The following is a 17234-nucleotide window of genomic DNA, read 5'->3' as shown; positions in this document are numbered from 1 at the left end:
ATCTTTATTCAATAAATCTCACAAGAAAATACTGAGAAAAATAACCATATCAGCACTTTTCAGACTGAATTGAAATATATGCCAGTGACTCTGATTAGTGATATACAAAGATCCCCTCAATAGCACCACACCATAAGGTTCATAGTACCATTAATCCCAATTTTATAGATATGGGACCAAATAGGTAAAGTATAACAAACAAGACCAAGAAGCAAAGGAACTGTGTTAAGGATAAAACAGGGTCTTCAATGTTTGGAAAAATAAGTGCTCACAGAGTTTTATTGTGGTGTGTGTGTGTGTGTGTATGTGTGTGTGTAATACTACAAAAATTGTAGTATTTTTGTGTGTGCCCACAAAAATAAGATAGTATCAACTCAGTATTGAGATACCAGAATTAGGAAAGTAAACCTTCAAATGGGTGGCCATTTTTAAAAGATATGATGTTCTTCTAAGCGTAAGATACACTAACATACAATACAAATTACTCTAAGAAGTTACAGGCAAAAATAATTATTATGGATTTTTATGCAATTCACACAGCATGGATGTGATATGCTATCTGAGGAAACGAGTGCTAAATAACAGGTATCTTTCACTTTCCAGACAGAATCAATATGAAAGATCAGACAACACTCTGATTTTGGGAATGAACATCTTATGCAAGACAACAAAACTTACATGCTTAGAGTGCATCTGGATCTTGAAACACCCCACTATTTTTAACTAAAGAAGTCAGATTATTAACTTCTTTAGATATTATTTGTGCTCTAAGAAGCCAAAGCAATTCACAAAAGCTATGAATAGCCCAGAAAAGATCATCTGTGGATCTTGGCCACCAAACAAGGACATTCTTGGCATCTCTGCTATACATTAAGCTATCTATATTTATTTTGGCTTTTTCATTTATATAAGTACTTACAACCACCCTCTGATTTATTGCTTTAGACTACAAAAGAAAAAAAAAACTATTTTACAGTTCCAGTTAATGAATAAATCATTTTTAAAAATAACTAAATTGCATAGCTGAGCTTCAAATGAAAAAGAAAACTTACATCTACAGTGCAAAGTACATCATTGAACCCCCATACATGATTTGAGGAACAGCACAGAGCCTTCAGTACACCCAGCCATTCTGAACTAAGAACAGTACAGCAAGCCGTCAGCTCAGAGGAGAAATTGGCTATATCATTAATCCTAGACAGAAGAAAAATAGAGCAGAAAGTGACAAAACAGAAATAGTCACATGTGATCTAGTCAATGAACATATATGTCATTATCATCAGTCAAGTCGTTCATTTCATAGATTTGATGACATAATAAACACCACTTGCTAAATGATCTAGCGGAACCCAAAGCAGAAGGCAAAAGTAAAGGACTCAAATATTTTCTAATATTTAATACTGCTGAACAATATACAGTTAGTTCAGATGTTGATAAATATGTGTAGTTCTACGGACAAATCTGACCAGTCAAATAATATTTTGAAGGTCATGAAAAGTTAACGACACAGCTAGTTATGCATACAGATTTTATAAAATAGTTCTTTTTATGCATATCTTTATATTTTATTATACTTAGAACATCTCATGGCAGGCCAGTAATTAAGAAAGTACCACCTCTCAGGTTAAGACAATCACAATATAGAGAGCAAATTAAGGACTAGAAGAACATGTAACAATGACAACAAAAAGCTAATGACTCCCAAATGTCATCTTAGGTAATTACTAAAGACATTAATTTCTTTTTAAAAATACTTTTTGACTTTATTTTTATTTTACATTATTGTACAAGGTGTGCTTTTATAGTCTCCATAACATTCCCACCATCGATTCACCTTGTACCATCACCATAGTGCCTTGTGCTCTTCCCACCTGTTTTGATCCTACTCCCTTCTCCCTCTCTGCAGAAAGTTTCTGGTTTCTAGTTGCCTGTTGATTTTGATATTTATAAAGACATTAATTTCAAAGTGGCACTAAGGCAACAACTATGTGGTTAATCACAGATTCTAGGATAACTCAGCTTACCTTCCAGCATCCTGATGGCCCATACATACATTCATAAGTGTATTGCAGACAAAGCTGTAGCGATTGGCTGCATTGTCGCTAAGGATCTTGCCCAGCATTGAGTAGTTGATGCTACGTGCAGAAGGATTCTCAATAAAATCCATCATGAAGTCTGGATCCCATCGCAAGTTGGAATTTGCAGGCATCACATTGTTATATATGGTTTGCTTTACTTTTGAACAGGCACTACTGAGGTTATAAGAAGAAAAGTTAAAAAGAAACAAAACTATAATAACTATAAATTTATTTAAGGAGATAATATGGCCACAATTATATCTCTAAAGAAGAGCCACACTGGAGTTCTTTATTCTGATTTCTTAATGATTGGCAGTGTGCACAGTGCATAGAAGGTAACAGTTGCTGATTGAGGGGAGAAAAAATACGTCACCTAGTTACTAATCTCCATTTAAAAATATTTCTCCATTTTCTGTGATTTAAAAATAATTTACAGTTATTTTTATCTCTGTGTAAACAGTTCGTGGAATGTTATTAAAGAAATATAAAAATGGGTTAAAACATCATAACAACTTGGCATTTCAGTCCTAATTAGTAGTATATATTCTCCAAAATCATACTGATTGGTACAGTGCATCCAGTCACAATCAGCTAACAAGATTGCTTCAAGTTTTGTGGGAAAGCTGTGAAAATGAGGGGCTCATTTCCTGTTCTCACGGACCTTGTACCATAACATAAATTACTTAAGTTCTGTGATAGCAGAGAATCTATTATGTCCTTCTTAAAAATTTATAGTGAGTTTCATAGCAATATCAAGAGATTTTTCAAGATCTTGGTCTATCACAGGATTGTTTACATATGTAAACAGTTCATGTAAGTTACAACTGAGTAAGATACAGAAGAATCAAAATATAAAAGGAATGAGAACATGTCTCCTCCACTACTGCTCTGTAGACAAGTCCAAAAACTGATTTGATTTCCAAGCTCACATTTCATATAAATTCAGTTATCTTTGCCTTCTTTGTTGTGGGTAATGAATTCATAGCAACATTTGCCTTCTCTATTCAAGAGGTTTCTTAGGTAGCACAAAGTCTTTTTCTTTTAAAGTTTTTGACAGCAAATTTATTTCTGAAAATCATTGACAAGAAATATTTTCTAAAAAATAAAAAGGCACAGTGCTTCTTTACCCTAAATTATTGATACGTTGATAAAAAGGAGAATGTTCATCATTTAGGCTTCGTCATTTATTAACCTAAGGAGGAATAATTATTTGTTAGTAGAATAAGTCCTCTCCACTTTCTGGGTTGTTGGGAGAATTAATAAAAGACAGGATTTGACAGATAGCAGCAACCCAATCAGCAAGAGATGAGATTACTGTTACAGTTCCTCCAAATCATTCTCTTACATCCCTTTATACAGATGGTATTTCAGATCCAATTATTAAAATAGTTTTATTTAAAACATTTATAGAAATTATTTTACATATCTAGATTTTGTTTGCCCATTTTTCTTAATTCCACTACTAATAATGTTTGACTTTAAGGTTTCAGGAATAGTTTCATTTCTGTCCTGTATCTTTAATCCCAGAAAGTTTAGAAAGTACCATGCTTATGATGTTACAATATGCTGACCCTAAGTAGCCAGTCAAGTCTATCGTTGCGTTCCTAGATCTCCATATTCATGTGTACATTTTTTTCATTAACTCACTGGATGTACGTGTATGCAGAAGCAACAGTTATCAAAGAGGCTATGGGGGATTTCACAGGAAACTCACTATTAAAGCCAGGGCTATTTTAAGAATAAAACATTTTTTGAGAAAATACTCTGAAAAGTGTAAACTGAAACTGAAAGCTCTTTGTAACATAAAAGAAAAATAAAGGGCACTGTTATTATATCACTTCTGGGGAATGGTGTTTCCTAAGACCAACTCAAAGGATCTATAAGGGATTATTTTGAAAGTTAACTCATTTCATGAAGCATTCACAATTTTCCCCATATAAACTATTATAAATATCATGGGTTATTTATGCCTTTCACCCACCAGATTTGGCACCGTGTCACAACACTCAACATACTGTGACACAGTGTGAAAGGGATAAATTCTCTGCTCTATTGAATCTTAAAATCTGTAAGGAGTTAGGATGAAAATAAATATATAATGTACCCAAGAATAGAGTTGCCCCTACTGAGAGAGTAGGATGGTATTTAGGGAGATGGAGTTATGAATAAGCTGTGGGAATGAACATGCAGTGACTGGGAAAAAATTTACAAAAGGTAACAAGTTCCAAGATGGAGTGTGATTACATGGTCACACTCACATGGTCCTTGCAGTCAGATTAGAGTGAACAGAGGGGAAGAAAAAGAAGAAGAAGAAGAAGATAAGATTAGACCCTGAAGCTAGGTAAGGATTTTGAATTTTATTCTGAAAATATATGAAACCATTGAAAACTTCAGATTATTCTTATTTTAAAAGGATGACCTTAGTTTTTTGAGAAAATGCTTAAGGATGCAAGCAGCAAAATTAGCTAGGATTAAAATGCATGTGCCCTACTATAACTAGCAAAGGAGTCTACAAGGGTCCAACTGAAAAATAGCCATGGTGGTAAGACAGCAATGAAGAGCAGTCAGTTTCTAGATATACACCTGGAAGGCAGTGCACAAGATTTATGAAACAATCTGACTGCAAGGTACAAAAAGCACATACAACCATAATGATTATCCTTTCCTTAACATCTTCTAGATAACAGCTTTATTTTGTTGGCTACTACTATATCCTTCTCTCCCATCTACAATTAACAATTTAAATTTACTCAGAATAACATAAAATAGTACATTTTTGACAGTACCTGTCTGTGGGGAGAGCAAGTGCTAAAATGTAAAGAGTGATAGAAAGCTAGGACGCTATTTGAAATGGAATGGGAAAAGCAACAAAGAAGGAAGATAAGTAAGGAAATAAGTGAGAAATGATGCAAAAATGGGGAAATAATGTCCCGTGAGAGTTAATAGTAAGTTCAAAATATAGGATATTTTCTCTAAAGTTTATCTTAAAATTAAAATCATAATAAACAAGCACAATAATTTGTAATAGTAGGTTAACATTACAATGGTAGGTCACTCAATAAGAATTATGCAGGTATAGTTATGATTAACTTTCATTATGAGAGGAATGGCAATACTGTTGTTTCTTACAATTTTCTTTTACTCACCTGAAGAGGTCTCCAAATTTACTTCTGAGGTGGCTACATGATACGTAGAGGTCATAGAGGTAGGCTAAAATGCATCTTTCAGGGGAAGAACATTCTGAGGGGTTTACAACGTGCTTTACCACACCACACAACCTAAGGAGAAAAAAATATGAAGAAATGACATATACTGTGGTAATGTGTGTGTGTCTGTGCATGGTCTATTCAAAGTGATATGTCAATGTATTACTTGAGAAAGAAAAAATACATTGCAGACTGTTGCCATTAATCATTATAGTATTAAGTGATTTGACAAATTAGCACTTTCTATCATTAAACTGAAAAAAACTTAGTATTTTTTCAAGCTGAAGAAATGCCACTAATATATATGAAACAAAAAAGAAAAGTCACCATACAAATGTCATATGTAGAACCTAACAGTGAACTTGTTATGACAAAAAAACCTAGGTTGAAGCAGAAACTTCTTTTCAGGAAAAAGATTCACAAATTCAGGGAGTATACAATGATCATTAGTCTTTTTTATAAAGGAGTAATTCTTCAGGTAATACGCATTTTTAAGAGCATGAAAGGCTCTAGCACACGACTGAATAATCCACGATTTGAGGTCACATTCTTCTTTTTTTATCCAAACTATTGTACAAATTTTAGTTTATCTTACACAAGAATTTAAAATGTACTTTAGTGATATTTACTGTCTTTTAGTTTCAGTAACTTCATGACTGCTGTGGTTTTATCCCCTTTTTGACAAATCAGAACTAAACAGATCAGTATACTACTGACCAATCTACTTCTTTGTGATCCTGATTCCATTACCACTTTGTAACCTGTTTTTGGGTTAGCCCCCCCAAACTAAAATAGTGCCACAGATGGCTCCACTTATTAAAACTGAAAATGGCTTTAAAATAATCTGATTAATTTTTCTCTTGAAAAGCAGATAGAGAGGAAGTTTTGTGGGCAAGAAAACTAACGTAACTTGCCACAGGCAAGGAGCTGGTTCACAATATATCAGGTCTTTGGACACCCAGTACAGTGTTCTATCCACTAATATTAGGGGCTGGGGAAGTTAAGTGCCTGGGATGTTAAGGCAATGGACACTGAAATCACAAATACGTGGAAACCTGGGAGAGCATTTGTATAAATGGCAATGTAACATCCCAAGCCCCCTGAACAGACATAAAAAAATGGAGTCAACCTGTCAGCTGATAAAAGCTATCATTTATAGTAAAAGTGCCACACACCTGGGGGGAAAAAATGACTCAAATTGTGCCATTTATAAAAAAAAGTTTAATATCCATAAAACAAAATATTTTTTTCTGATTAAAGTAAAAAAAAAAAAACTTAATGTTTATTGGGCATCTAAAATATTATATTGAACTCAGGGCTTCCCAAAATTTTTTCATTTGCTAAAGTTAAGAAAAACACACCGAGAACCTGTATATTCATTCAAGTACAAAATAAACCAAAATAATAATAGTTTTGAAGATAATACTTATTCTTACTATGCATGATGGAAGAAAACAATATAATCAAATTAATATGTGATTTTATGACTACTTAATAGCACATAAATTGAAAATACCAAAATAAATAAAATGGCAATAGATTTCAAACAATGTATTGTCAAAATCTATTAAATTTTATTTCATGACTGATAAATTTACATAAAACAGTTTTAAAAGTACAGCATAAACCAAGAGCTTGAATAAGTTCCTAGTTAGAAAGACTTTCAGCAATCTATCAGACTTTCTGGGAATCTATCAGCTGTGTGATGTCAGCTACTTCACCAAACACCTCATTGAACAACAGTTTCTTCAGTGTAGAATGGTACCAATTAACCAATTTTAAAAGTTAGATGGGGGTTATTGAATTAGTTCTTTACTTTCTGAATTAAGATGTCTGTTTTCTCACATCTAACAATATGTGGAATGCTTGAGATTTCACTCAGTCATCTCTATGTGCAACTTCTGTGGATTTCCTTTTCCCAAAAACCCTGGTGTAAATGGATGGCATTCAGAATTACATATGCTAGATTATAGAAAAAAGGGGTTCTTTGGTTTCTTTGTGATGAACCAAACCAAAGAACCCCATGCTTCTTAAGAGTTTAGGAGACAAATTGGAAGAGAAAGGAAAACTGGTTGTATTCTTTCCCAAAAGACCTGGAGATAGGAGTGTGCAATAGACAAAGGGGAGCTTGCTATAGTTTTGGCTTTTTTTTTGAGAACTCCTTTTACTTCTTGGGTCCAGTAGCCCTAGTTACCAATGGGCATATTATGCAAATTGCTCATTTCAGTAATGGCAATAGAGAAAAGCATAGCCAGTATACACACTAATTAAACAAAGATTAAGATGAAAAATTTGTTCTAATAAAATTTTGATAAAAACATCTATTCAATGTATACAAGAAATGAAATTAAAGATAAATCTGTAAGGTCAACAATACATGCAATGTTTATTTAATGTTGGATTTTACAAATATAAACTGAAGTTACATGAAGAAAGAAGAAGCCACATATCCACCATTCCCAAGAAACCATGCTGGTGGGTGTCATAAGCAACAGATGCGATCAGGGAATGGTAGATACTCTTAGAAAGTAGGGGAGGGAAGGGAGGAAGGCAAGGAAGAAGGAGTGATATCTTATTAAAAAGAACATGCTTTTCATGCTTGTATCTCTGATAAATGTTACCTGCAAAAGTATTTTTAAACATGTTATATCTTTATTGAAGTAAGTGGCACTATTTTCTCATAAGGCCTCTATAAAATTTCATCCAAATCACTCACTCTAGGACGTGAAAAACAATAGCAGTTTATATACCAACCCTTCAAACACCTGGGCTGTCTGGTCAGGATTCAGGATCAGGCAGCTATGGTAGCGCCTGAGAACAGCCACAATGCAGACACATAGGCCGGTTGTGTAACTGCCCGCCAGGCTGGAGGACTTTAGCAGCAGTTCAGCTTCTACAACACTCAGCTCATTTAGCAGCTACAAAGGGAGAGAAGATTGATTGACTGAAAACATAGGAAATGAGGAAACGCTTAATTTTACAAACCATGAATAGATTCTTTTTATACTACTTAGTTTCACCATTATCATGGTCCAGAACTTTATATAGGACTCAAAATATCATATCAATGAATGACTGTTTTTTTAAAAATCCTTACCAAATTAAAGTTTTACTCTGTCTGTGTATCTTGAAATATGCAATAGGGAATTACCCAAACTAGGACAGTAACTAAAATCTTTATGGAGGGCGAAAGTTATGGACTACATCATTTCAGAGATGAAAATCCTTCCCCCACCACTTTTCATTTTTTGTAATAAAATGGAAGTAATTTATCATCATTTTCTTGTTATTAACAAAGCCCACCACCCCCCAGCTGAATAAGTATTAACAACCAAGTTGTATTTTTATTCACTAATATATAGTGGATATATAGTGGGGTAAATCATATCATAAGATTTTGTTTTGGGGAGCCTATAAACATAAAATATACTGTATTATAAAAACCAAAGTAAACCTGCACATTTTCATAAGCAAAAAAATCCTCTAAGCACTCATATTTTAATTATTATTATATATTTTACAGCCAATTATAATCATCTAATTAGAAACTAAACACAGTCAAATTAATATGTTCATTAATATTGTTGATTTAGAATGACTCAGTTACTCAAAATGCACTTGGTAGCTCATTTTAACTTGATGTCTGGCAGATTTGCTTTCTTCTAAATAAGAGAAACAGGATCTCTTTGACACCTGTATTGCAAAGTCAATTAGTCCATTGATATTTAGCGCTGGTTCCATGAGATCAAAGATGAGCTGAATGTGGTGGGCCAAAGGGAGGTGATATGATGTTCCAGATGCAAAGCTTGTTATCTGTTCTAGCACATTGTTAGAGATCTGGTGAAAAAAAGGTAAAAATAATTAAAAGGCCAATTCTTTAAAACTTCCTTATTACAACTATGATTTGAAGAATTATCCTTAAGATACAGACCTAATTACCAAGATAGAACTACAAATGTTGATTAACTTACAGATAACACCAGTGAATTTATAAAACAGATTTCTTCAAAATTACTTAATATTTATTTTCAGTCCTCAACAGAATTCTTCCTTATCAATAGCAACTTATAACCAAAATGCATGACATTAGGTTTTATTTCATGTAATACAGTATATAGTATTTACTATTACAAGGTAAAAGTATTTTCATGATAAACATTATTTTTTCTGAGAAAGGAAATCTGACATCTTAAAACTGAAGTGTTCAATAGTTGGAATGCTCCAAACATATTTAAAAATGTATTTATATAAAAAAAGGAAACTAAGGTTGAAAACAAATATTACAGCAAAGGAGATTTTAAGGAAATGTGAATGTCACAAATGCATAATAGGATAGCTTTAATGACTACCTGAGATGTGACTTGATGCTGGTCAAAATATGAGAGAAGCTGAAGTTTTGTGAACACAGTTTCCAGTGATGGAAATGCTTCCTGTTTGCTCTTCCTGACTTTTTGTCCTTCATCCCCAACTGAATAAACATGCAGTAGACACATTATTTTCCATTTAACATAAAATTTTTACCTTTTTGAGTGATAGTTTTAATGAAAGTATAACATACACAGAAAAATTTACAAACTCTTAAGAATTCCCAAAAAGTCAATAAACTCATGTGATCAGGAAGCTCAGAAATCTCTACAAGCCCTATCCATTCACTACTCTCTCTCCATTCAACCAAGATCCTCCCCTGTAGAGGATCCTTTGATTGGTATGAGCCACTTTGAAACATCATATAAGGAGAATCTTGCAATATACACCATTCACATCTGATATCCTTCATTCAACTATGGTTTTGTGAATGTGCCATGCTGTCAAATTAATTTTATCTCATTCTAAAAATTAATAATTCTCACTTATGTAGAATATCCTAATATGTGATCATTCCATCATTTATTTATCCATTCTGGTGAACAGTTTTTCAACTTAGGCTCTCAATGAGAAGTACCTCTAGGAACATTTTTAACTGAATTTTAAAACATGATGGTATCAACAATGAAAGGGAGGAAGAAACATCACACAAGCTCATTTAGACTTTGTTGGTATCTTATGAGATCTATAGCATTATCTTTCCCAAACAGATTAATATGTAAAAACAGGGAAATTTATACAATGCTACTTTTTTTAGGGATAGCAAGGAGTTAAATCACTCATTTTGATGGGCAGTTGCTGTGCTTATCAATTTAGTATAAAGAAGTTCAAATAAAAAGTATTATAAAGGTTGCTTATCTCAAAGATTTTGCTAATTGTAAATGCTTCAGAAAATAACATTACAAGAAATAAGTCTTTTTTTTTTTTTTTCAAAAATAAGCAATTAGAATTTAGAGGCAAAAAAACAACAGAAACAACACTTTAGTAAACTGTGGGCTTACTAAAACATGCTGAGACGACAGTGAGACAGAACTAAAAAGGTGCTGTGTAACAGACTGTAGGATTGGTAGCGGTGGTGGTGGCAGCCACAGTATTTGTAATAGAATGTGCCACTTTTATGAAATAACACCAAATGTGATGCAAAATAAGAATGAAGAAGTGTATTGAACTTACTTATTTTTCAATATCTTGTCTCAAAGATATCAATTAAGTGTGGATTCTGTACTCAATACATTTACTCGCATTATCATGAACACATTTAAAATATCAATGTTGTGAACTTTTCAACTGATCCCAGGTTGAAAGTTCATCAATAGTCTTGTTTACAATGTGTTCTTAAATGCTAAGTTAAACATGGAAATGCATCTATCTCATTGAAATCCTCTCTTCATGTCCTATAGATAGATATATATACCTAGAAGTGAATTTGCCAGAATATACAATAAACCTATGATAAATTTTTACAGAAAACTTCCATACTGCTCTCCATCATGGTTGGAGTAATGCATATTCCCACCAAGAGAGGAAAGTGGGTCCCTTTTAACTACACTCTGGCCAGCAGCTGGGGTCTCACCCTGACAACTCTCACTCTTCACTGCTGTGAGGCTCTCACTGTGGCTTTGACTTGTAGCTCCCAGATAATTAGTGATGTTAAGCATCTTTTCATATGCATGTTGGACATTTTGATATCCTTTTTGGAAAAAAAATGTTGATTTAGTTATTCTGTCCATTTGAAATGTTTTTTGGTTAGTAATTTGTATAAGCTATTTATCTATTTTGGATTATTATCCTCATAGCTAATATATGGTTTGCCAAACACCATTATTTACAATAGCCAAGATACAGAAACCCAAATGTCCATCAGTAGATGAACATGGTGTTTATACACAGAATTCTATTAAGGCACAAGAAAGAAGGAAACCTGTCATCTGAGATAACATGGATGGACCTTGAACACATTATGCTAAGTGTGATAAGTCAGAGAAAAACAAGTACTTAATAGTATCACTAATATATGGAATAAAAAATTCAACCATGAAAAAAAAAATGACTGAAATGGTAGTTACCAGGAGAAGGGGTGGTTAAGAGTGATAGTGTTCAAAAATACAAACTTTAACGAGTAGGAAATGTCATAGGGACATAACATCTGTACAATGAATATACACAATATTATTGTACTGTAATTATGTAATGCCCTAACTATCAAGACAACAGCAATCAAATTACTATACACAATGTTTCAAACTAACACACTGTCTACTTTAAATTTATCCAAAAAGTAAAGTTTTTGTTATTTATTTAGTCCTTGGAACTAAAACAACCAAAAATGAAAGACCTCTGGAAGTAGATCCAGTATGAAAACTTATAAAAGCATCCTTTTTTGGTCTGTTTTAGCTGACAAGTTTTGTGTCCCTGCATACATATGTAAAGTTTTATGTGAGTGTCTGTGTGTGTGTGTGTAAATATATGTATACATACACATACACACATATATATAGCCAACTTTAAAAAAATTTATTAAAAAAGATACAATTAATCCTTGGAAATTTAAATTCACTTTCAAATAATAATGTAGGAAGTTAATGGTGGGTCTGAATAGAATACACTATTTTAATGATATTTACAGAACATTATGGTAATTTGATTTCATAATATATATTAACCATTTGCTACTTTTGACTATTTGTCTTAGCCTTTTAGATTATTATGGTAAACTTTACTTTTTTGAATTTTTAAAATTAAGGTAACCTTGGTCCACACTACTACATATAACTCAGAGATATAGGCCACCACCTCTCCCTAGGTATTTTACCACACCACAACCAGCACTGAGGGTACCCATACTCCTCCACTATATTCCCTTGGGCCTACCACCCCCTTTGCTCTCCAACATCCACCTCCTTGATTGTTAGTCTCATATTTACAGTCAGATATAGCTACTGTTACAGTTTCTAGGGTTATTTTTGCCTATTTTATTTCTCCATATTCCACATGAATGAATTCCCCCCCCCCATTTCCCCCATTCTTATCCATGTTATTGTAAATGACAAGGGTTTATCATATTTTACACCTCAGTTATATTCCATTATTTATACCTCATCTTCCTAATCCACTCATATTGGACACTTAGGTTGTTTTCATTAATTGACTATTGCTTCATTGAACACAGTGGTGCATATATCCCTTGGACATAGTGTTTTGTACTCTTCAGGTAGATTCCTGTGAGTGAAACTGCTAGGGTATGACAGATGCATTTTTAATATTTTGAGAACTTCTATACTGTTTTCTATATGGCCTGGACCAGCCTACATTTCCATTGTGTATGAGGGTTCTTTTTTCTCCAAATCTGCCAACACTTGTTGTTTTTGTACTTTTTTAAACGATTATTACTTAATTTATTATCATTTAATGAAAAAGACTGCTACATTCCTGTTAATTTTTTAGCAGTAGGATTTCTACCCTCAGGTAATGTGGTCACTGTAGCTCTCACACCATGTAAGACAAACTTCAATAATATTTTCAAAAAATACATAACAGGCAATCAAGATGATTAGCGAATGTAAACATAAGAGGGGTCTGATCACACTCAACTAGAAATACCACTTTTTAGGTTTAGATTATAAATTCCCATAAATTCCCATAGGAAAAGGCTGCTGACCCAAGAACACACTTAATAGGGTCTTCAAAATCTTATTTTTACATATAGCCAAAAATCAAATACATGCAAACACAAGCTCTGTTTTCCTGCCTTACGAGTACTCATCTCTGCTGGAAAATCTGGGTAAATGTCCACTAACATGAAATACAGTCAGCTAACTTCTGAGAAGTATACTAGGTTTTAAGTAGTCATTTAACTTTATTTACCAAAAATCAACCTACTATATCCCAAATGAGGAAAAGACCAAAATCTCCCTTGAAGAAGCCTTCCCTTAATGGTGTGTCTATTCCAGCTATCTGCCTAAGCAGCATGATTCTCCCTTTGTGAGTTCATGAGCAAGAACTGCCTTTTTAAAAGACCTGAACAAACACAAACTGCAGTCTGGCATTAGAACTCTTTGTGAAGGAAGGAAGTGGACTCAACAGAAAGGACACCACATGCTTCCTTCCCCTTCCCATCTCTCTCAGCCTCCTGTACCAAACATTCCATAAGACCTGCAAAGACTTCAAAGTTAAGTTAGATAAAACACATATTACTAAGCCTCCTAAAAATAGTGTCACCTCATTTCCAATTACACAAGAAGTAGTTGCAAATGTCTTCTGCTAGCTTCTAAATTGAGCCTCCTAAATGCTCCCCATTTCCTCTTTTCTCAAAGAGAAAAAACAGTGAAACAACAGATCAACAGTTTTTCTTAAAGCAGTTTTTTTTTTCTTTCTTCCAAGTTCAGTAATGACAGGCCAACAACAACAGGGTTTCATTTCCCTTCCACAATTGTTGGTGGTTGCCTCATAGAGTCAAAGGAGTGCAAGGCCCTGCCACTGTGGTGGAAGGGAGTCAGGCACACCTCTCCCTTCCGTCGCTGAAGCTAATGTCACCACTGTGTTTAAGGACTGTCTCCTCAGACACTAGGCACCTGCAGTCCTACATCCAGACTGGAAAACATGTTGCCGATGAACCCTGTTTCTGCTTGTGTGCCTCTGTTTATGTTGAGGAGGGAGTTATTTACATTAGCTCTAGCTGCACTGTTCTGTAGGAAAAATCTAATGTGGACAAGCTTTAGTAGTTTATCCAGTAAAAGTTCACAGATCAGCTCTCCAGTGGAAAGGTTCATAAAAAACTATTGTGTGGTGAGCAACGAAGTGGTGATCCTGGAAGTGGATGATGCCATGTGTGGGATGAATGCTGTGTACATAGGGGAAAAAAATCCAAGATTTGTTTTGTTTGGTGTTATTGACGTAATAGAGAAATAAACACAAGTGGCGGTAATGGAGTGCATACAATGACATCATTTTAAATCATGTAACTGCCTAACAAAATAAACCTTGAAAAAAGTAATTAGGCAAATGTGAAGTGATTAAGTACAAAACTCCATGTGGTAGAAAAATATAAATGTGGTGACATAATACAAAGACATGTTCTCACTGGAAAAAAACACGTAAAAGCACAGGGAAAGAGCAGTCCAGAGGCACTGTAGAGCAAAGGCCCAGTTTTCTCTTTGACTTGAGATTTCAAGTTATCTAGGTATTATTGCAGTTATTCTTCTGAATAATATAAGCAAACATTAGCAATTATATTGATTTTTAATTATCATGCACATATATGTATCCAGAGCAAAGAACGGACTGAAAAATGACCATGTTAGCAGTTGTCAATTCATGCTTCATATTTCATTTATGGTTCCAATAGAAAACTTGGAAAGCCTAAGAGTGAGTATAAAATTAAAAAGGACCTATGTTGATCTATAGGCAATGCTCTTTTAGTGCCAAGGATTCCTCTAAATGAAACCAAGGCTTCAACATCTTAAGTGCTTATTCATATTTCAACATGACAAGTCATTCAGGAGAGGAAATGGTCTGGTGACAGTGCCATGGACGACCCTGATAAAAACTGTGCTAAGAGGGAGACAGAAGGCAGCACAATGGAAGTGAATGTATTAAGACAAGTTACCCCCTGTCTCTGTGGTACTCTTCTTATTTAGGATTTTCAAAATATCTTTGGTAATCTTCTTCAGCTGATGCCTCGCCTCGTCACGCTCTTTGCCCACTCCATAAAGAAGGATCGTGCGCTGGTTACATTCATGACTTGAAGATTCATCCTGGAAAACAGAAAATGCATTCTGAAACCTTTGTTGGCAGGGGTGGGGCTTCATTTCATGTCTATGAAATGCTCTAACCACAGCATCTCCATGCGGGCTTGCGGTGCAGGGAACCCACCCATCTTTCAATTCACCTCAACCTCCACTGGCAACACCCTTGCTCTTCCGGTTTGGAACTTGCTAAAGTAAAAAAAGTGTCAACTGACCTGAAGTCTTAATAGAAGCATTTGATGTGGGCGTTACCTACAAAGTAAGTTTTGAACTATTAAAAAAATTTTCATTGTTTAAATTTTACATGGTATTAATTTCACATTATATTACATACTACGTAGTCATACTTTTCCCTTAAGGAAAATGCTACTTCATAGTAAGCTTGGTTTTCTATATACAACATCATTAAATATTTTATATTTAGAAAAAAAAATGAAAGATCTTGCAATTCTAGAGTAATTTTGTAAGACTGTTCATTTACTTCCAACAAGTATGTCAGATACAAGAATATGTATTTCCAAATGACAAAATAACGCAAAGTGCGGGTATCATTAGGTATGAGGTAAATAGTTGGAAATGCAAACATGTTCTGACAGCATATTCCTTTTCTGTACTACCCCCTGAATCTTACCCCACAGACACAGTAAATTCAATCATAGTTTTTCCCTGTGAATGAAAATCATTTAATCAACAGCATAACAAAAACATGTACACACTATTAAACACATTCCTTTACCAAAGTTAAACAGTATAGGATACACCTAGATTTTCAACATTTCAATCTAAATTGCTCTTTTGGATCTCATATTTTTCCATTTTCTTATTACTAAAATACTCAGCTCTATCCTTTACATCTCCTTTTCTTTGTGCAGGCTTAGCTCTCCTAACAGTATCTAGCCCTCAGTTCATATGAGAAAAGACTATCACCCAGGGAAAGCAAGGCATAGCGTGCTCACGATCAGTAGAGCCTTGTGACTTGGGGGAATTTCAATGTTTAATTTGTACTCCTTCACACATGTGTGCTCCACACAAAATAGCATTTTGCTTCTTGCAAATGTGAAATATTTTCTGTTTCTGTCACTTTCCTCTCAGTCCTTTTGTTCTTGTCTCCCCCACACTTATATTCACTTCTTCTTGCACTGATTCCTTTTTTAATCACACTCTAACAGAAACATACATTTGTATACCTGGCACTCAATATTGCCATTCCACTTAATTCCTAATATTTCAAATTTACCCCCTTAAAAAAAAAAAAAAAAGAGTACAAGAGGCAAGTCACTTCCAGAGTTGTTCTTATTATAATACCTAGAAGATCCAAATCTCCCCCAAATTTTCAAAATATAGACCAGGTCACAGGGCAGAGAATACACAGGGAGTAATCCCCAGGGCTGGCCATACAGCTTAATGGCACATTAATTCCATTGCCATTACAGATTATGCCCTTCTCTTATATGGTGTGATCTGTCCATAGGAGCCACATGAATGGAAAAAGGGGAAAAAACTGTAAAACTTGGGCTGTGTCAGTCACAGGTCGAGCAATTATTCTTAGCCAATGTACCTCTCAAAGGGCTCTAAATGTAGACTGTGTGTATGGAGCGATGGAAAGATGACAGCAAAATAATTCAACAAGTGCTATAGAGTATCTATCTATGACAGGACACAAGTGCTGGGAACCCTAATAAACACAATGATGAATGTTTCCTGTCCTCAAAGAGCTATAAAGGCAGCACTTGCAGAGCGAGAATTCCAAGCAGAGATGATGAGGAAAGGAATCCAGGAGGAACCACACACTTAATACAATCAGATGAGGCACTACAACTCCATGGTGTACCAGTAACATC

At 34.3% G+C, this 17234-nt stretch overlaps 1 protein-coding gene across 1 annotated transcript in view; it reads right to left on the bottom strand.

The window, feature by feature from the left end:
- The window catches only part of MED12L (mediator complex subunit 12-like), a 347532-nt gene that overhangs the window by 71391 nt on the left and 258907 nt on the right, over positions 1-17234 (bottom strand). Inside the window, exons 15-21 of the mRNA XM_004675377.2 lie at positions 15255-15402; positions 9634-9752; positions 8978-9121; positions 8039-8202; positions 5225-5356; positions 2025-2252; positions 1053-1194 (exon numbers count right to left, since the gene is read on the bottom strand). Coding sequence (XP_004675434.2) covers positions 1053-1194; positions 2025-2252; positions 5225-5356; positions 8039-8202; positions 8978-9121; positions 9634-9752; positions 15255-15402 — 1077 coding nt within the window. The remainder of the gene's footprint in view (positions 1-1052; positions 1195-2024; positions 2253-5224; positions 5357-8038; positions 8203-8977; positions 9122-9633; positions 9753-15254; positions 15403-17234) is intronic.

The sequence above is a fragment of the Condylura cristata genome, unplaced genomic scaffold (assembly GCF_000260355.1).
Source record: "Condylura cristata isolate star-nosed mole 26May11 unplaced genomic scaffold, ConCri1.0 scaffold00003, whole genome shotgun sequence".
Lineage (NCBI taxonomy): Eukaryota > Metazoa > Chordata > Mammalia > Eulipotyphla > Talpidae > Condylura > Condylura cristata.
The sequence above is the reverse complement of the archived record's forward strand: the minus strand, read 5'-3'. Positions and strand labels throughout refer to the sequence as shown.